The sequence below is a fragment of the Callionymus lyra genome, chromosome 6 (assembly GCF_982586985.1).
Source record: "Callionymus lyra chromosome 6, fCalLyr1.hap1.1, whole genome shotgun sequence".
Taxonomy (NCBI): Eukaryota; Metazoa; Chordata; class Actinopteri; order Syngnathiformes; family Callionymidae; genus Callionymus; species Callionymus lyra.
The window spans coordinates 28576050-28598179 of NC_141823.1; the positions used below are offsets into that span (position 1 = coordinate 28576050).

At 38.6% G+C, this 22130-nt stretch overlaps 2 protein-coding genes across 3 annotated transcripts; one reads left to right on the forward strand and one right to left on the reverse strand.

Annotated features, from left to right (window-relative positions):
• The first annotated feature begins 735 nt into the window (after positions 1–735).
• slc16a3b (solute carrier family 16 member 3b) lies at positions 736–11844 on the forward strand. The gene is made up of 6 exons (XM_087794603.1): positions 736–822; positions 6439–6688; positions 7991–8134; positions 8256–8863; positions 9921–10101; positions 10255–11844. Exons 2-6 carry the CDS (start codon positions 6466–6468, stop codon positions 10545–10547), a joined length of 1449 nt encoding a protein of 482 aa, XP_087650729.1. The 5' UTR covers positions 736–822; positions 6439–6465; the 3' UTR covers positions 10548–11844.
• Positions 11845–11984: 140 nt separating this feature from the next.
• On the reverse strand, positions 11985–19258 carry csnk1db (casein kinase 1, delta b). 2 transcript variants are annotated; one of them, XM_087794605.1, is made up of 10 exons: positions 18823–19258; positions 17494–17604; positions 17004–17152; positions 16695–16923; positions 16448–16618; positions 16210–16358; positions 15813–15981; positions 15593–15726; positions 15253–15323; positions 11985–13098 (listed from the first exon to the last, which is right to left on the reverse strand). In XM_087794605.1, the coding sequence occupies exons 1-9, from the start codon at positions 18896–18898 to the stop codon at positions 15291–15293; spliced, it is 1221 nt and encodes a 406-aa protein (XP_087650731.1). In that variant the 5' UTR covers positions 18899–19258; the 3' UTR covers positions 11985–13098; positions 15253–15290. The 2 variants fall into 2 exon arrangements, with proteins under 2 accessions (XP_087650731.1, XP_087650730.1); XM_087794604.1 differs by lacking the exon at positions 15253–15323.
• Between the last annotated feature and the right edge of the window lie 2872 nt (positions 19259–22130).

Here is a 22130-nt window from a genome sequence, read left to right on the forward strand (position 1 = left end):
ACTTTACTATCTTGTCCTAAAAAACTGTAAAATGAAACCTCTTTCTCTGGGCTCGGTTCCCTACATAGTGCTGTTGATGCTAATAAAGGCATCGAATGTCTCTTTTTAAACGTTACATTACAAGGCGTTAATCAAGCGGCTCGTTACGGAAACCTCGCGAGATTTGTTTAAGCGCTAAACCGTTTGGTGTCGCGGAAACAAGCCGTTTCCATTAAAATGATGCCAAACAAACATCTATTGAATCAAACAGTCAACACTGACCTGCTTTTGAGCCTTTGTGGTATGATTTAAATCAATTATATACGTCTTCAGTCGAATAAAATATGTGAAAAGCTTCAGACTTACAACGTTTAGCTAACTCCCGCTGGTGACTTCATCCGTTTCCATGGAAACCGCACGTCTGCCAAATACTTCCCCAGGATGTTTCGCATGAAAAAGGTAGTTCCTGGTGTGAAGATGGGGCCAAACATTAAAACAATAATTTGAAATCTTGTATTTACCAGAAACTATTTAGAAGTGGTGAGTGGTTTAAAACATGTGTTAAATATCCAGAAGGGAGTTCATACCATTTAAAATGCTTCGGATCCTACATACATCATTTTATTTTATATTACTATTACATATTTTTCTCTCTCAGTATACCACGTCAATTGTGATGCCATTATTTTCTCTAAATTAAATTGAAAGTAAATTCATAATTCCAGCTCGTAGCAGCGATGGCTCACGAGCTTCCTGTCTGCGCGCGTACGTATATAAGTCTGACGTAGGCGCGCACGTGCGGTCCATGAAGCGGTGCCTCTGAGAGTGACAGCATCTTCCCAGGTACTGCTTTAACTCTTTTATTCCTCTTTTCACAAGAATGCTTAGTGGTCGAATTCACGCTAAATATTTCAATATACCTTTCATTTGTACGCTGATATTTTTCTTTTAGACACGTTCGATCGGATTTAAATTCAACAGGTAATCTCGCTGTCACGACTCAACTATATCACTCGTGTTATTCCGTTAATGTTCGTGGATCACGACTGAGGTGCCACATCTCAGTCCATTGAATCCGAACCGAACCGGGCTGTGATGGTCATTTTAAGAACCGAGACAGACGCTTCAGTCCTCACGTACGCCACCTGGTCCTGCTGAGACACATCTGTCGCGGACTAAATACACGTCATCGTCTCGGGTACCACCGAAAAAACTATTTTTTTTAAACTCAATTTTTCTCCTAAATAAGGAGATTTCTCAGCTGCGGTATCCGTTTCCTCTCAATGACTAGTGATGCAACCGTTAAGCAACACAATAAAACGTAGTGACGTAAAAGCCTTCTACGTGCGAAAAGTTGCGTCCTGGACTCCCAATATCAGGATTTTTTTTACACATTTGTGAATGATTGTGAGTAAGAAAAAAAGTAATAACATATTATTGTCACCCTCTGACTTAAAAAAATAATATTAAGTGTCTGATCATCTTTTAAAAAAAAAGCCACATTAAGTGTACTCATTCAGAAATACAAGTGTGATGAGAAACTATACTTTTAGAAACATTTATTTCCAGTGTTGTAAACACAACATAGGTACGGTTTGTGGTGTCAGTACAGAATAGAAGATTGAAATAGGATATCACCCAAAATAAGCAATAGAAAAACAGAATCGAGGCAAATGCGAACCAAATAATGTTTGAAAACACACACGTTTATTTCTAGACTTGGCAGGAGGTCTGCTGGACTAATGGCAGGTAGTTAGATAATACCCTTTGCTACGGATTACAGTCTTACAGACAGTGACACAGACTTAATCTGTTTACAAATAAAGTAAATTAAATATAAAAAAAGATAGATGTAGACCGGGAATTGTTGAATAATTAACATCAATAACCAAAGGATCTTCACAGCACATTCAATTCATTGGTCCTTTGGTACCAAACAAAGCTTAAGGTCAAATTGCTGGCTGCCATGATAAAAAGTGTGCAACAAGCGTCAAGTGATAGACAATGTCGAGTCTGGCTATAGACACACGTACAATAGTGGCAAACGTCCAACTACCTTTCATCTGTTATCAAGGGTGCAATGTGAGTCGGTACACTGCGAGTCTTAATTTAGTTGAGTCATGAGTGGCTTTGTTTTGTTTGGTCAATCAAGGGAAGGAATGTAATGTTCACCATACAGTTTTCCAAGTCGCCAGATGAAAAAGGAAACCAATGACGGACAAACTGCTGCTTTGACAGACAATGTATATTGGCAAGAATCTGGTGATTTGATACCATGATAGGATATACTGTTATACTGTAGGAACAAGGATATAATTGTAGTATTGTCCAAGTACTTTTCTCCGGCGTTGCAGAATTTACAGACTGCCTGACTCTTAATGAAGTCGTAACTGCTTTCATTTGTTTTGTAACCAAAATACGTCCAAACGTCAGCTTTAAAGGCTGCTGGATTCCACTGTATCCTCTCATCCCCAGTCATCGCCAGTTGCAGGATTTTATTGTTCATTTTTCTGTGGAGGACATTTGCAGTGAATGACTGCTAATGAAGGATTTTATACATACTAATATGAAACATAAACAACAAACATAAAACATACAAACAAAAAAACCCCAACAATTTATATATATTTATATTTTTATTTTATTTTATTTTTTATTTTTAACATCTATACAGATCGATACAGAATCGTGGGAAAAATATTGAGATCTAATTATGATTTTATCGTGTAGTAACTCACACACTTAACAAGTGTCTTTATTCACTGACGGCAGATATTTATGTGGTCAAGTTTCAATGGCAAAAGTAGAGCATCACATCCTCCTGTGTTCTTTTAAAAGTGTCAATATGGCCAAGTGTTATTGCTGGTGTATGACATAGTTGTCTAGTGATATGTTACACTTAGATTTCTATCAGATGTTAATGCAGAAGTGGTCATTTTTAGCACAGATGTAGTGAATGAGCAACTTGAGCATTATTAAAATGTGTATTGCTGAATAGGCTTGCTCAATATTGAAAGCATCCACTGGTGTGTAGTTGTGGCTACAGAGAGAAGTGAATGAGTTTTAACCACTAACCGCGAGAGTAGGTGATTTATAAGCGTTTATTTGGGGAATCAGCACACTAATGCTTCTGGGAGTCGTGCAGATGGAATCAATGATGGCAAAAGACCCTGGTGACGGGAGGGACAAAGTACCAAGATGACGTTTTTGTTAGATTTCTTCAAGACAAAACCACTCTGACCCTGTGCTGTAAAGCAGTATTACTGGTTAAAAGGGAAACCAGTCAATGCACAAAATATTAAGAAAGTAATTAAATATTATCGATGTATGTTGTGTCCATATTTAAAAATTCTATAAGACTTTTGACATTGTGGTTAATATGAAACCATGTGTGGTGAAAAGTTAAAAATGTTTCCCCACAAGCCATAAGATCTCGGGAGTGAAATGGATGAGTTGGTCGATTGAAGAGATGAATGCTATTGATTAAAGTTTAATGCTTGTGTTGAAAGAAAGATGCCAGAACAGTCTGTGCTCCACCGTTTGTTTAGTATGGAGTCTTGTAACCTAGAATAAATGTTCACCTTTTATCAAAAATAGTATCAACCTCTTCAGTATTTTTTCTTTTTTTTCAGTTTATTTTAAAGGACAATGTGCAGTTAAATTAAATAGATGGCTGAGTCTAACTGCACAAGATTTGAGTGTTCATGACAGGCGTTATTTATAGCAGACTAAAGTTTTGATAACATAAGGTCTGTTTAGATCACTGGTCAGACAGTCATTAAGTGGTTAATGTTTTTTATGTATCAGCGAGTAATTGATTTACTTAACATCTTGAAACTTAGTTGTGTTTTTCAGTCCAGCTTGGAAAGATTGATGAATGTTTTAAACTTCACTTAATATACCATAATGCTAGAGGTGTGTATTGGCAATAATCTGGCGCTATGACATTTCGTATCACGATTCAGGGGTAAATTTAAAATATTTTGTGATATTTTTCTTATAAATTGATTTATCCCTAATAGCATTAAAACCTATGGTAACATTTTTTTTATTTGAAAGCCAAAAAAAGAATATATAAAAATTAGAGTGGTGTTGAATATCAATATGGTATTGTTGAAACATTTGAATGTAATTATATTTTCTTACATCATTAACTGTGATCATGGAGAGTGGTGAAGTTTCATAGCTTAGTGGTTTCCATCCTAGGACTTGAGTCATCTCTGTTTAACAAGCATTAGACCATGGTTGACAGACTAATCGTTCGGTTCAGAGATGATGAAATAATTGTCAACAGAGTCACTGCAGTGTTTCTTAGCTTTGTTTCTGCACCATTCTGGTACCATCTGGCAGATGAACCAGGATCCATTCATGGCAGTGAGGAGTTTCAACGGCTAGAAAATGAAGGTTTGGACGATGGCCTTTGGGTTATACAAAGTTTAATTTCTGTCCTTAAACAAAGTAATCTGAAACATTTTCATCTGTTGTGATTTAACATTGAGTATCTAATTTTTTATGATGTTTGCAAAAACTTGCTGATGATGAAATAGACTTACGTAGGTTGATGGAAAAGTGCAAGTTGAGACAGCACGGTTCCTCAGATCCAGATAATAGATTCAATTTCTAGGTTAAAATGATGTCAAATTACGGACAGTGAATAATTAAACGTTATACCAATTAAGTAATGAACTCGTCATTGTGTGGTAATGTAGTAGACATTCATTTCAAACTCATCCATTAACGTTGACATTTTATTTTTACATTAGAAGAGAGACACGTGGGTTTAAGATGGAAAAGTAATTTACATATTTAAATATATCCCTAGCTGTTAAGTAAGGTTTATATTTCCAGTAGGGAAACTGTTTCCAAACTAAACATTAATTTGCTAAGTGAACACATCAATATATATATATATATATATATATATGAAACTTCATTAGTATTGATTTAACTGATTAAACAAATGTGGTGATTTCCGCTTTTTGCTGAAAGATGCTTAATGTACGCTAGTTTGTTTTACCACCACTTAACCCTTGTGTACCAAACTCAATCACAAACAGTGCCTAATAGTTTAGGACATGTGGTCACGTGCTGGACAAAATATATATTCTTCAACAGGAAGTATGAGGTTCATATTGTCTTTTTACTCTTGGAAACCAAATATATCTTGATTATCTTGATGTTTTTTCACTTCAAAAAACACTTCCTTATTCTTTCGACATGGTATTTACACTCATTGGAAGTCTCTGTATAATTGTTACCATAAATCTGTATAATTGTTCACACAATCCTTATTTCTCATCTTATCTAAAACACTATCATCTTTATACGCCACAATGCCAGCATGAACAATAAAGGGCCACTAATATGTTGATTTAAGTGTCTCTTAAATAGATCTTGGACCTCTATTCTACTCATCAGTATGTGTCCGTTTGTACAAAACTATCTTTTAATAAAGATATTTACACTGGAAAATGTGCTTAAGCCACGTCCACTGAAAACACTGTTTTTCTGGAAAATAAAGCCTGCTCTGCTGTGATTTGTCAAGCAACTAGCTTTGACACGCTGTGTTATCAATCCCGGAAGTCTCCAACTCCAAGGGACTCATTGTATAAACAAAGTAGGCTGTGATTACAGCTGGCTTGAGGTAGAGTGAAGCGATTCTTACGTCATGATAGACTACGCTTTCGTAACTTCTCGTTCGCTGAAATTCCAGACGGGGGAGAACTTTATACAGTGATAACTTCAAAACATCATCATGATGAGAGACTTACTGCATCATGGAGAGGAAGACTTCAACATTAGAAACATGCGAGTAAGACAAGGAAGTTGGGTTTTCATATTAAATGAGCTGCCGGGACAGAGTTGCCCCCAGGCTTTTAGTTTGAAACATGTGACTCAACCATTCTTTTCCTACTCATAAATCCTTGACTCAATATCTGACAGGTTGAGAAATGACCTAAGCATAAATAAAATAGTATATAATATCTTAGGTTCAAATGTTAACGCAATATAATATCATGGCTGATACTGTTTTGGCGATTTACGTGACTAAATCACATTAATTTGGTTACAAAGTAACACAAATTAAGTGTTTTGCCAATTTCAAACACCTTTTAATGTATTTAAAAAAAATTGCTTGTTTGTATGAACTCAGCAGCAGTACCTTCTGTTCCTACTCTGATCTCAGAAAATGCCATACAATTAGAAAGAGATCTACTGGAAACATGATAGTGACCATACTTGTCTCATACATCAACACACTAATGAACTAAGGTGACTGTGGTTATGGTGTGTTAATAATCAGGCTTAGAAAGAGACTTCCATGCTGTCACGGTTCTGTCATCATCATTCCCACATCTTCTTCCAGCTCTGCTCGTTCTCACAGCGAGATTGTCTTTCACACACACAGTCCAGTAATAGCCGTGCGATAAAGGACACTCTCTCTGTCATCCCTCACAGCAGCTGACCTGAACACAAGGGAGCATCATGGGAGGTGCAGTGGTCGACGACGGGCCTACAGGTGTGAAGGCTCCAGACGGCGGCTGGGGCTGGGCGGTGCTGTTCGGCTGCTTCGTCATCACCGGGTTCTCCTACGCTTTCCCCAAAGCCGTCAGCGTCTTCTTTAAGGAGCTGATCCGAGAGTTCGGCGTGGGCTACAGTGACACCGCCTGGATATCATCCATACTCCTGGCAATGTTGTACGGCACAGGTAGACACACGGACACAATAACAAATGTTTCTCTGTCATTTTCTTAGTTGAATAGAAAAAAATCAATACAATAAGGCATCTTATATCTTTAAAGAATATTAAACACAATGTATTTTAAGAAGCATATAAATTATCACAAAATACCGATTTAAACCCAATTTTCAATAGCCGTTAATATTTGTCTTTATTAATTGTTACTTAAACAATAATAATGACTTAAAAATGCACATTTTGACATAATGTAAAGTTTTGTATTCACTACACGTTATGTTCGACAGCAGATTAGCGACATTGCTAATAAAAAAATACTAATAATTTAAAATTTAGTAAGTTATGAGTCATAATATGAAACTATTGCATTTCTTACTTTAAAAAATATCAACACAAGTCAATAACAAAAATCATATGATGTTATCATTAAGCCTGCAAAAAATATTTACTAACTCAGCCATAAATGGAGTTTATCCTTTAAATGCATCATTTTAAATAGAGCAGATATAATTTCCTGAAATGTGCTGACTTTCACACAAATCAATCAATGTTTTCTGCTCACTAAATTCTCAATTTGATATTAGAAATTATAGCTATACGAATTAATTTAAGATTACAATTTTTTTTTCATATATACAGATATTTTTTACCAGCTAGCATTGTTAATAACTAGCTAAGCTAGCAAGTATTAGCAAAAAGAAATGTTCCTCACTTTACATAAAAGTTAATTATAAAAGCCATTTTAATTATTACCTTATGTGTTATTGTGTTAGTGCCCATTTTTAACTACTGAAAAAAGGGTTTTAAAGACACATTTAAAATCTAGAATCTTTATAATTCTATACACCACTTGTGGCCCTTTGGCGACTAATGATGTCAGAGGAGAACAGCTGACAATATGTTGGACTTATTATTGTATAAACTCTAATCACAACTTTGTTTTTACTATTTACTTTATTAATTATCCCCCTTTCTCCTTTATTTTGTGATTATGTATTTTTTATTGAGGTCATATTTAGAGTTAGTGAGAGAACATTTGTATTAATAATTTATTTTACAAAAGGCTTATAAATATGTAATTGGCATATGTTTATTTTATGTTGTCCTTTCTTCTTTTCTTTTCATAGTTGCCTTATTTTTTTTAAAGTTTTCCAATCATATTTTGGCTCTTTACTCGTCTCACTTCCCAGACATTTAAAAAGATTAAATGTTTATAAGTGAATATACTTTCAAAACTAGATTGAAAATGTCCTACATGTGTAAATAACAACTCTAAAATTTGACTGAGAAATGAACTTAAATGTCTACCAGGTCCAGTGTGCAGCGTCCTGGTGAACAAGTTCGGCTGTCGACCGGTGATGATGGTGGGAGGACTCTTTGCTTCGCTCGGAATGATTCTGGCCTCCTTCGCCACTAAAATAATACACATCTATCTCTGCGTTGGAGTGATCACAGGTGAGTCACTGGAGGTTTCATAATACCTACAGGTGGTAGAAATCAAAATGAGGATCGACAGATGTCAGAATGTATTGACGTTTATTCCCCTTTTTCCTTCTTCATCCTCTCGTCTCCTCAGGGTTGGGTCTGGCCCTGAACTTCCAGCCGTCGCTGATCATGCTCAACCGTTACTTCAGCGAGAAGCGTCCTCTAGCCAACGGTCTGGCTGCAGCCGGCAGTCCTGTGGCGCTCTGTTGCCTCTCCCCGCTAGGACAGGTTCTGCAGTACCACTATGGCTGGAGGGGAGGATTCCTCATATTGGGCGGGATTCTGCTCAACTGCTGTGCCTGTGGCGCCCTCATGAGGCCACTACTAGCACCAAAGAAAACGCCTCAAGAGCTGGCAGGTGTAGATGCACCTGTCGAGGAGGAGAAGCCTCGACCAAAGAAGAAGCTGCTGGACTTCACTGTGTTCAGGGACCGAGGGTTCCTGGTCTACACGGTGGCGGCCTCGGTCATGGTGCTGGGCTTGTTCGTCCCGCCGGTGTTCGTGGTCAACTACGCCAAGGGACTGGGCTACGAGGACACGAAGTCGGCGCTGCTGCTCACCATCCTGGGTTTCGTGGACATGTTCGCTCGGCCTGCATGCGGCGTCATCGCGGGCCTGAAGTGGGTCCGGCCGAGGAGTGTGTACCTCTTCAGCTTCGCTATGCTTTTCAACGGCATCACTGACCTCGTCGGCTCTCAGGTGACCTTGTTTTCTTATTCCAAATGTAACACAAAGCTTTCATGTCTAGATCGTTGTTATGAAGATAGTGATATTTATACAGTATGAAAAGGATACACTTGTTTAAAACGACGCAAATGCATTTGTTAAAATTGTATTTTAGAATATATATAAATCACTAGTGAGGTGATGATGAGGTTTCATGAAACAGGATCTTCTTTATCACTTGATGGCATAAACTCCCTTTTTTATTGTAATTATTTTTATTATAGCGTCCCCTACTAGTGTCTGAAATAGATTACACTGTGTCATGTAACCCCATCAACCATAGACCATAGATGTGTATTGGCAAAATATATACAGGTATATATATATATCTATATATATTTCAATATATTTTAAAACTGATGGAACAAGGATATATTTGTTATATTGCCCAAGTACTTGACTAGGTCATAATTGCTTTAGCTTGGTTTGAAAACTAAAACTTCAGCTTCAAAAGCTTCTGGAGTCGACTGTATCCTCTCAGCCTCAGTCATTGCCCGGTACCTCTCAGGATTTCGTTGTCCTCTCCTCAGGACAAAATGGCTGCTGACAGTTAGCAAAAGTTTTATTGCAACACAAAAATTAACCAACGCTGTGAATATTTTCATGCAAATTGTAAATATAAAATAAAAATCGAGGTATTTTTATTTTATGCACACTTTGTTAAATATAAACTTCAAAAGAACTATGTTATAAAATATGATTTGAAAGCCACAAATAAATGTTAGGAATATTTATACGTATTGTGAAAAGAAAGATCTGGAAATATAACGGTTGATACTTTCTCACCCCCCTAACCCACAGTCATATTGTACTAATCAAAGTAGATAGAAAAATAAGTATATCTATAAGTATATCCAAATATCATTTAGGGACAAGCTAGAATGAAGCAAACGAAATTAAAAATTTAATAATAATAATGTAATTCTTATATGAATCATGGGTTATTCAGCATGGATTGGATTTACAAATGATAAATAAATGTATCAATATATCTATGATATAGTTAGTCATTCTTATCGTCTCATTGTAGGCCAAAGACTACGGTGGTCTGGTAGTCTTCTGCATTTTCTTTGGAATATCCTACGGGATGGTGGGAGCTCTCCAGTTTGAGGTTCTCATGACCATCGTCGGTACCGAGAAGTTCCCCAGTGCCATCGGGCTGGTGCTGCTGATGGAAGCCATCGCCGTCCTCGTGGGTCCTCCTGGAGCAGGTGAGCTCATGTTGGCTGGATGAAGATGAGAAGCATTAATCTCACGTAACAACATCTCCTCCTCAGATATTTGATCATCATCATGCATTATTGTGTTATTTCGGTCCGTATTGACCCAGACTATTTAATGACCACCGTCTGACTTCCTTCCAGGGCGCCTCTTGGATTACACCCACCAGTACATGTACGTCTTCCTGCTGGCCGGCTGTGAGGTGACCCTGTCGGCCATCCTCATAGCTCTGGGGAACGTCTTCTGCCTGAAGAGGAGGCAGCAGGAGCCCGAGGCCAAGCTGGAGATGGCGGTGACGGCGGCCGAGAAGGAGGTGCTGAACAGTATAGCGGACGGGCCGGGCGAAGGAGACGAGTGCAAGTTGAGGAAGAACGGAAAAGCGTCCGGTCTGGGGGATGAAACGAGTGTGGCAGAAGAGAGGAAGATGTCACAGTGACGACTTCGGTGGTGAAGGACTCATTCCTCTATGAAACACAGGAAGAGGGAGAGACGGGAAGATTTGAACATTGAGATTCTCACTTATTTATATTTTAAACCTCACTCAATATTTTCTGTAATTTAGCCCACGATCATCACTTTCAGCACCTTTAGATTTAAGGCTTATTCAAAAGAAATGTACTTATACTATACATTCATCCTGAATAGTTGCTTATTTTTTTAGAGCAATATTTATATATTTTAATACTGTAAAGAAGCTTTATTTTAAATAAGGTAAACATAACATGTCTCAATACTACGTCCTTTTTTCATTATTTATATATGTACTTATTTAAATGAAGTAATATATAGTATATAAGTTATAGCTCAGAATTATCACTGTGCGGTAGCGATTAATTCGTGAAGTAGTGTCCCAAGAGTGCCACCTAGTGGGCTATGAAAATAAGGACACTGCTTCACGTTGATCCTTTTGTGCATCACTACTGAACAGATCAGTCATTCACTTGATGTCTACCTTCTATTCCATTATCAGATCAGCAAGGAGGTGTTGATGAAATCGGTATAATGTGAAAAATGATGTGTCACAAGAACCCCCTGAATACAAACATTCTACCACAGCTGCAAACATGTTACATGTTCATTGCCATTTTGCTGACACATTTTTTCAGATTCTACACAAAAAACACAAGTTAGTGCAACACATACAAAAAGACATTCCAGAGATAATAGGCGAGTGGATAAATGTTCATTGACTATTCAGCATTAAATGCGTTATTTATACACAATGTTAGAGACCTGTCCTCTTTTCAAAAGATACCAAAACTACAATCTCTCAATATTTGACAACAAAGTTGGTGTTGATGGAGAGGTATTAGGTTTAAAAAATATATATACATTTTATTTTACTACACCCTGTACTGGTCCTGTGATCACACACAGATGTTACAACGTTGAGTTGCCAGCAGCAAAAAGCCAAAAGCCAGTATGTAATGAGCAAACACTTGAAAAGTGGATACATGTATATTTTTGAGTTTGACACTCAAAAGAGCACTTTCTGTCTGGTTGTTGTGAGCAGCGCTGCCAATGCTTGTGATGGGTGTAAGTGAGCTCCGCTGTGTTGCCGTGAATATTCGGTGATTCTGTACTTCCTGTAGCTGCTGCTGAATCTGTTACTTTAAACATTTTGCACACTTCTGTCGAGGCTACTGAGGAGAAATAACATGCAGCACAAAGATTATTTTTCCAAAGTCATGTCTGTTTTCTTGTTGTGCAAATATATTCTGATGAATTTCAAAGCTTTGGTTCTTTCATTTACAATCCAAGTTTAAATACATCAGAAAGTCATACAGTAGTTTTTAGGCAGTACTTTAGCGCCCCCCCCTGGCCGACTTTGACAACACAATCACAAGCAGCAAGTGAAACGGCATCTCCAGTGTAGTTTACAAGTAATTAATTTATTTACACTTGGACAAATACAAACGTGACGAAGAAAGCATGGGTGATAGAACGCATGAGTGAGAGAGTTTATGTTCAGAAACCTAAAAAGTAATGCAGCAGAAAAATGTTCCGTTTGGACAACAGTGGCAGTAAATGATCCCACGTACATCAACACTCTGCCACCAGCTGATATCTCTTTAGACTCACAGAACACGCGTCCAGTGCCGTCAGCTCCACAGACTGCATCATCGTGACACACCGACGCTTTCAAACAACAGCAACGTTTTTATACAGATGAATTTCCACATTGGTACTGCCCAGAGTTTCGGGTGACGTGTCACGACACAGCCGACGATGATTCACCAAAGTTAAGAGGCTGATGGAAAATAACAAAACTCTATTTACACATATCTATTACTAGTATTTCACAGCTTGGAAATAATACAAAAAAAGAAAAAAGGGTTTTTTTTTCTGTACAGTGAATAGAAATCTGGTCAACGGTATCAAATGATGCTGCGGCCCCCTAAATAAAGTGCACTTGTTCTGTACAACACCAGAAAAGGGGGCAGGGCTCACCGGACAGGTTGGATCTGTGAAAAAAAATCGGGCTCCTGCTGCTGCTCTGACAGGTGGAGCCGACATTCAGGTCTCTCAGGAGCCTCCTGACATGACTGGATGCTTTTATCACGCCGTCATCGGTGAGGATGTGTCAAATCTATACATATGATGTACCTAAGTTTATGTGTCCGATCCTTGGTGCAAAGAAACGAGGAAAAGCTTTTAGCGGAGCAGGCATAATAGAGGAGAGAAGGTTTTGACATGTTTCATGATCATCAGGGAGGAAACGCTCTCCGTGTAAGTCTACCATCATTTCATCGACTCTGTATCTGACTGGGCAGTTTGGAGGTTCGTCCAGAAATCTCCAGGTTATTTGGGAAGAAACTATCCTGAGGTCCAACAGGAGCTTTGGGAGGGATGGGGGTGAGCGAGTAAGACACAGGGGGCGGGGGGGTGGGAGTGAGGTGGACAATCAGCTGGTTTCTATGGCAACTGCAGGCGCATCACCGAGGAGTCAGAGGATGGAGGCCAGCAGGCAACACACCGGACACCATCTGCAAAAACAACACAAAATAGAATGTTAAACCAGAAGCTCTTCAGCCCTCCGACGCCACTGACGTCCAAATATTACATTTCCCTGGATGGTTTCTCCACCAGAAGTGCAAAATTGTCTGGAAAGGCATGCTGTGATGATGCAGTAGTGCAGGAAGCAAGCTAGTGCACACTGCTGGACGTTGACTACATGAAACAGCCAAACAGGATTTCAGGGAGAGTGGACATTAGGATCATTTTCACTGCCACACAAAAACAATATGCATAATGTCTGACCGGGAAATCAGACTTTCTAATGCAGTAGGTGTTACAAATTCTATAGTTATACAGTAGCTATACATGTCATTTAATGTTCAAAGAGCAACTCATGTGTTGATTCAAGTGTCCCTTGAATAGATCCTGGACCTCTATTGTACTCATCAGCATGTGTCTGTACAAAGCTCTATATTTCATTTAAATATTTACAATAGAAAATATGCTTAAGCCCTGCCCGCTAAAAGCATTTTAAATGAGTTGCCTTTTACGTTAAAAAGAATGTTACTGTCCGTCTAGATAAAAACAAGTAAAGTTTTCTATACAACGTTTGAAGAACAATAGTCTCTTAAGCATGTAACTTGGTTCTACGTGCTAATGGAGCACAATGGAAATACATCATTTTAAAAGATAGTCTGTCAGTTTGAGATTATTGTTCTAACAACCAAGAATCAAAAATAAAAGGTGCATTGATGTATAAACTGAGTCATTGAAGCACCATAATCAGACCGTGACTTCTAACATTAGTTATTGTAGTTATACTTTTTTCATAAAATAAAAACAATTAAGTAAAATGGCCTGCATAAAAAAATACTACAGTACTCTAATAACAGTCATGTAAGGATTTTACAATAGCTGACTTCATTGGTTTTAAAACATCTGGACCCTGAACTTCAAAGTGTGATTATTAATAATAAGTGCCAAAAAGTAAGTGCAATTGAAGTTTCTGCAATTGAAGGTTTACATCCCACATTAGCTTGGAAGTTGTTAAGAAAAGATAACTATTATTAGAATACTATTATTGTGGTGAAATGATTACAATAGTTATTTTGCTGCAGGGAATGCATTAAATATAACAGTTAGAAGTGTGGAATGTTAACTACAGAGTATTAAATGAAACAAAATCCCCAACATAATATTGGTCAAATGAAGCCAATTAAATTAAACTTTAAATTCCATTAATAGAAGTACAGATGACATAACCGCTTGATATTTTCTTAGAAAACATGAGCACAGATCCCAAAAGTTGCGTAAGTGGAAGAGAAAAAAATCAATCATTCATGATCAATTTCAGAAGAGCAACGTCAACAAGTAAAATAGCATCAATGCGATCGCTGAAAACAATCCTCTGCACGTCAAGTTAAAAAAAACAAAAAAAAACATTGATTACAACTCAGGAGATAGCTAAACGGGGAAATTCATTACATGGGATTGTCATTTTCTTGCATTTCCAATAAGTTTAAAAGATTGTATGCTTTCAGAGGCACTGCTCTTGAAAGACAAACTTGTTTAGATCTATTTTGAGTGGATGATATCTGTGCACAATTAAAAAAAAATACCATTTACTCTTTCAGGCAATCCTGTTTTATGTTTTTTGTGGGAGCTATAAGGAGCAGAAAGCAAACAATCAGCTTGATAGCATGCAGGTGTTCAGCGAGAGTCAGGGAGGACAACAGCAAGACTGCCACACAGGAGGGTCAAGTGGGGGCAGAGGTAAGTCCACCAGGAACACGTTTCTTATGGACACGTTTGCTGAGGCCTCAGGCATCAAACCATGAGTGCGAAGCAACAAGACACAAGCACAGAGCTGATTCAAGGGTCACCTTTCAAAGTGGGATAGTTCTGGATTTTGTATGCATTTCTGTTCCAGTTCCCTGAGGGCTGCACACACCTGACCACAAACTACCATGAAGTAGACTGGTGTCATGATGTCATTAACAAATTGTTGTGTTAATGCTTGTTTGTCAAAAGACGTCAACCAAAGAGTCAAAGTTCTGCTGGAGTGTCGGTTTCATTTTGGTGGATGAAAATGATGACGTTCGCTCATCTGAAATCAAACTGTGGTGCAGCCCCATGTAGAACTTGAACCAGTGCATTGTTGGTGCTTTGGGGATGTAACTCACCCAGTGTTGACACTGTCACACTAGAACATGGCGAGCGTCTACTTGGCATGATGCTCGTAGGGAATGCTATTCTGAGGTTGGGGGGAGGGAGAAAGAAGGCCCAATATGTCAAGTTACATCCCAAACAATTGATCAACTTCACAATCGGAATCCACTTCTGCCTCTCAGCTGAGTTGAGGTTTTAGCTGGGTTATGCTGAAGTGAAGCACTGTTACTTATGCAGGACAAATGTGCCATTTCAGGTCAGAGGACACTCAACGTTAGCAGAGCCTGCCACTATCTTCGCTACATGGATGGAGGAGAAGTTAATTGAAGCAAACGCCACCAGACAATCTTGTACCTGCGACGTGGACATCCTTGAAGCGTCTTGCCGTCCTGTTAAATCTGAAGAAGAAACATTGACTGGAGCCCCACGGTGTAATCTCATGCTGACTTTACGTTCTCGCTCCATACCAGAGGCTTGACGAGGCGAAGCTGGAGAGAAAACAAATTGAATATACAGTTGGTTACTTAATGATCTCTGTAAATGGGATACATATTAAAAAAAAAAAAACACTGACCTGTGTGAGAGGTTGGTGTTAGTGGTGTGGGTGGGGCGCCTTCCTGGGCCCCCCGAGGTCGGCCTGATGCCGCCGGTATCCCTCTAGCTCCTGGGTTTCTCCCGTGTCTCAGTCTGTCCTCTCTGTCTCGCCGTTCTCTCTCTGCTTCCTCAGCTGCACGGTTCGCCCCCTGCAAGTTAAAACATGACAGTGTCGAATTTTCACAATCACCTCGGAATCTTGAACTTTAAATCAAAGCCATCAACATTTTTTTTTTTACACATGCATTATTCTGATTATTCCAACTCTCCATTAACTCTACTTGAAAAAAATAGGTAATTATTGAGCTTAATGACAGAGAATTCTTGTATTTTCATATAAAATAACCAAAATAAAACAAACAAGGTTGCATACTTACAAATTTGAGCATGTTCCAGTCAAACACGTAGTCGTAAGAGAAGCCTTGTCTGTGAAAGAGGTTCCTGAAGAGCTGACGCAAATATGAGTAGTCCGGCTTATCATCGAACCGCAGGGAGCGACAGAAATTTAGGTAGGTGGCAAACTCAGCTGTAACACAGAATAGAAAATATTAATTTGGTGTTACAGGCTACAATTTGCAATGAAATGATGTTAAGCAACTACAAATGCAGACTTACAAGGGTATCCCTTGCAAAGAACCTCAATAGGAGTGGACATTTTCTTTTCGCTGATCCGCTCATATTTCTGCCTCTTGGTGGCTGCCTTCAGTCCCTGCCATGGCAAGGAGCCCAAGTTAAAATACATGAGGACATAGCCCAGCGACTCCAGGTCGTCACGTCTTGACTGCTCTGTTGAAGACAAACAAAAACAAGGTTTTAACAAACAAACAGCAGCCATACAAAAAGTGACATTCTGTTTACTAACCGATTCCCAAATGTGTGTTGATGGAAGCGTAGCGGGCAGTGCCAGTCAGATTTTTATTCTCACGGTAGGGGATGTGCTGGTGCGTTCGTGCATCGCGGTACTTTTTGGCAAGGCCAAAGTCAATGATGTAGACCAGATTGCCCTTTTTCCCAAGACCCATCAGGAAGTTATCAGGCTTCACATCTCGGTGGATGAAGTTCTTGGAGTGAATGTATTCAATGCGGCTGATCTGGGGAGTTTCAAAAGCATTTTTAGGTTAGCAATTTGAACCACAAGACTTCCCAGAGAAGTCCCACTGATGACACTTACCATTTGATCCGCGAGCAAAAGAACCGTCTTGAGGCTGAACTTGCGGGAACAGAAGTTGAAGAGATCCTCAAGACTGGGTCCCAGCAGCTCCATCACCATCACGTTGTAATCCCCTTCTGCTCCGCACCACTTTATCGTCGGAATGCCCACTAGCATCACAACCAGAACACACATTTTAGTTCAGATCCTTGCACATCCATACCGAGATCCAGACAGTTGACTCAGTATTTCAGGCACTTTTGAAAAAGTAGATTCATCTTAAAATGGAGGACTATAAACTACTCTTTGGTCAATTTAAATCCAACATATAACTCTGTTAATAACTGCGTTTTTACTTTCAAAGATGTAAGGGTTGGTAGACAAACAGGAAGTAGGATTTGTTTTATGCAACAAAGAAAGAGGAAGTGAGCAGAGTTGAAGGTAAACACAGATCAGCTGACACAAACCAAACCGAAGAGGAAGCCTCCAGCATGAGGTTGTTTAAAATCACCTCCTCCCTGCATCATCTTGTAGATCTTGCTCTCGATGTGGAGCTGGGGGTGTTTGGTCTTCACACATTCCAACTTGATAGCGACTTCTTCTCCAACTGAAATATCTGTGCCTGGAGAGTTGAACACAGATTAGGATCATTATAATCATAATACAAAGTAAATCAGCTTTATAAAGCTTAACAAGCAAGCAGCTCTGCGTAAATAGTTCTCCTCCTGTGACCTCGTCATGTGGTTTGTTTACATCGTTTTCAATGTGAAAATGTATTTTTTTTCCTAGATTCCACTAAGATAAAGTTGTTGATGATAAATTAAATCAACAAAAGGATAACCAACCATTTTTAAAATGTATTGATAATCATCTAGTGTACCCAAGAATGTATACCGCTTCCTCTAACCAATTATTGCGGCAAGCAAGTACATGTGTGTAATTTAATGATGACACTGGGTGGAGTGGAACCAGTTATGTTTATGTAATGGTATCGAGAGAGAGAAAAAAATCCATCTGCTTGTAACAACTGGTTGAACGTTTCCAAACAGAGGGGGAAGTTGAAATGTAAACTGGCAAAAAGATGGTCCTTTATGTCAGAGTTAAGTTAGATATGTATTTAAAGAATGACACTTGGATCTGGGAACTAAATGAAACAAATAAAAGCATATTCATGATGGCTTTGTAAACACTTGTGTTATGTTGTTGTTGATCAGGTGCCCTTGAGCAAGACACCGTTTGCTTCCAACGAGTAAAATGACACCTTAAAACCCCAACCCTGATGATTCTGGTTCAGATGCCTGACCCACTAGTACATTGTGTACATCTATACTGCAACAACATGTTCTTGATATCGGTGTCCTTGGTTGATACCACACTTCTTCCATGACAACCAGATCGTATATGATAAATAAAATACAGAAATCCATTGAGATACGTCAGGTTCTACCATCATGACCAGGCGGTGTCAATAGTTCTCCTCCTAACTGGACTTTTAAAGAGCTTGTGGCCTTTTTTGGGGGAACTGGAGGGGGGGAGGGGAGGTTGTATTGTGTACAGATGACCGTTTCTCGGTCGACTGGTTCTGTATTGACAACCGTGTGGATCCAAAAGTTTCGACACAACGATCGTTTATTTCGATTTCTTAAACGTCGTTCCGGGTAAACAACGCTGACAGGTTAGCTAAACATAGCATCTGCATTTTTTTCCTCGAGTAACCGCATAAACAAGCCTGAGAACGAGCAACAGATCAGCGAGATATAAAACACACAAGACAAAAACAACTGTACACACAATACACGTATATATATGTTACAGATACAACACGTCCATGTTTACTTACCTAAATAGATGTCCCCGAAGGACCCACTTCCTATTTTTCTCCCCAGTCTGTATCGGTTCCCAACTCTTAACTCCATCTCGACGTGTTTTCTATCTTATTAACGTCGATGAAAATAAAGACAGTCCTCGGAGGATCTCGTCGTCCGCCTCACCTCGACAGAAATCCCACCTCCACTAATTGACGAACGACCCCCTCGGTTTAACCTCCTCTTTTCCCCCCCGAATCCAGCCTCCGAGTCGAGTCCAAATGTCACCGTCCCTTTTCCATACTCCGGAGAAAGTGTGGCGTTTAATTTCGATGGATTCCTATAGTTTGGGGTGTGTAGATGATGATCCCGTCGGTTTCGGGGACACAAAACACGTTAAAAAAGAAGGATTGAGACGGATTGTAGCCTAAACCCCCCGAAAAACAACGACGCTATCTACAACCACAGTCTTCCCTCTACGTCAACACTGGCACGCAAGTGACGTCACTTCCCTCAGCAACCACGGGCAGATATTAAAAAACACCAGTTTAAGGAAATTGAACATCTGATCGCATTAAATAAAATGTGTGAATTGAAGTAAAATGCAATTTATATATATATTGTGGTGAAACAGAAGCAGTAAAATGTGGAATACATGCGTATATTCGCATCACCGTCTCTGGTTTGCGCAGTCAAACGGTATTGTCACCACAATTTAAAAGGTAGAATTTATGACATTTATAGTCATCTGGAGATTATTTGTTAAATATTAGTTGATTTATAATCATAATTTAAGGCGCATAAAAACATTTTAAAAGAGCTATATTGCAGAAGTCCAAAAGCTGATTTATGATTGGCTGAGACTCCGTGAGCCCTTTCGATTTTTGCTATTCGTTATCTCGCTCGACCAATCAGGTTCCGAGTTCAGGCGCTCACATGGACGAGCCGGTGTTCAGCAGATTGAGTAACCAGCTGTCACGTGTGTGTCAACATGCTGCGTTCACGTAACAGTCAAAACAACTACGAAGAGGGACACGGACTTCCGCTCAAATTAAACCAAAGTCAGTCAATTCATACACAAAACTACTACTTATGAGCAACCATTAAGAAAATCATTAACAAATATTATGAACGTTAAACATAACGTTTGGGGATCATATTGTATATTGTAATAAAACATTTATACAACATGGTTTTACTTTACCTGAAGATAAAGTTATTTCAATTGTATCAATTTAATATCACTAATAAATCCACACGACAGAATAATAATTGAATTCTATACATTTTAATTTAAACCATAAATGTAAAGCTAGATTGATTTAGTTGAAATGTTCATAGTTTTGTGGATACATTTCAGGAGAACAAACCATGAGAAATACTTTTAGTACTTGTTGCTTTTTCAGATATGCTGTTGACTCCCTTCCATGAGTCTCAAGGGTTACACAACTGCTGGCCGGATTCTTGAGACCAGCGAGACCAGAAGGGTGGAGTATGGACTTTTGAGGTTTTGGTTCTAGTCCAGCATTTAATTCATGTCGTCATTGTATTTCCTTTAAATAAAAATATATATGCTTTAAATACAGATACATGTCGAGCCTCTGTTTCTCTATCGTTCTAGATCATGTCCTGAAGCCTAAAACACACATAGCTAACAACATATATGTACCAGAATAAGAACATGTTGTACATGTTAAAACACCTACTTCTAACCTGGTTGTGCATTCAAAGTACAAACATTGCCTCCAGTGTTATAAATGTGACAAAGATAAAACCTTAGACATGTTTTGTTTTGTTACTTCAGACTTGTACGGGCAGGAATTACTGTACAAGTCAGAACAGAGTGTACTTGTCCAAGCTGGTGGAGGGGCTGCCTCGAGTGGATTAATAATCCAATTATTACAAGTGTGAGGTCTATACTGAACATATGCTGGAAGTTAAATGTCCACTGAAATGTTTTCTTTATATTAATAGAGCATTCTTTTTTTCTGTCGCATTTGACTGCCTTGGATAAAACATTTCCTACTTCAGAATTTGATGGATATGAGCAGATCACAACCATACGAAACAAGACAATATTAACATTTTATTAACAGCATAACATGTTATAACATACGATAGTGTGAATGTGATGTTGTTGCCTACTTTCAGGTCTTATCTCTCTTCCAGGCCAGATGTGTCCGGTAAACTTTACATTTTTATTAGGTGATGGAACCTCACCCATTAAACCTTACATAACACATTTCGACCACTAATACCCTGTTCATAGTCATAAACCGAAGACATTTGGGACAAAGTGCACTTTATATCCTCATAAGATTCCTGGAAAATATGACACTCCTCTATTATGAGTCAAATAAGCTTCGTAATGGACATTTATTTGCTCCATTGGGTCAGATCTATAGGAGACACCTGCACATTTACACGCAGATTGAAAGTAAAAGTATGTATAAAATATTAAAAAAATTCACCCAACCCCATGCAAGGCTCTCCACCTAGTTTTAAGAAAGAAAACAATCAACAGGCTCGGTAACCAGGCACAATCTTAGGTAACACAGATACTGTGAACACCTCATGCTCATATTGAGTTTCTTCAACACAGTAACCACACTGGTTGTACAGGAACTACATGCCCCTCAATAACCTTTCTTCTGTTTCTATATCTTCAGACATATCTTCTTTTCATTCTCTCTAACCCACTATTATTCATATTATGAACAACATTCAACAGAATATTCAGACAGGTGGTCATAATGTCATGGTGAACAGCTGCTTCTTGTCTCACTTATACAGCAGATATACTAAATAGAGGTACACGTTTGAATAGAATGCTGCCATCTAGTGGATAGTTTGAGTCATCGCATAACATATGAGAAAACGTGCCCATCGACTTAAACTAAAATACACCCAAAGGAAACAAGTAAAACATAACTTAAATATTACTTAATTATATTTACTTCTGGCAAATTCACAAAGCTGTTTCATAACATCTTCACTTAAAGACTTAAAATAATATATATTTTTTAATTTAGTCACTGTTGATATTTGCTCAACACACTAAAGTTAGATGTTTCTTAGCCTAACTGAAGGCATCTTGGTGGGAAAAGACCACTCATAGAGTCCAAGTTAACTATGGCTCTGATGTTAAAACCGATAGTCATGGTTGCAACCGATATTGGATTAAGTTTCAAACTCCCATGTCTGGTCACGTCAGGAAGAATGAACACCCTCGACCAAACATTCCAGGCGTATTAAGACCAAAAAAAATGTGTTAAACTCTCGGTGGCTTCGGGATCCAAAATGTTCATTTACAGCAAAGAAGCTGACATGAGCAGGTCGTGAT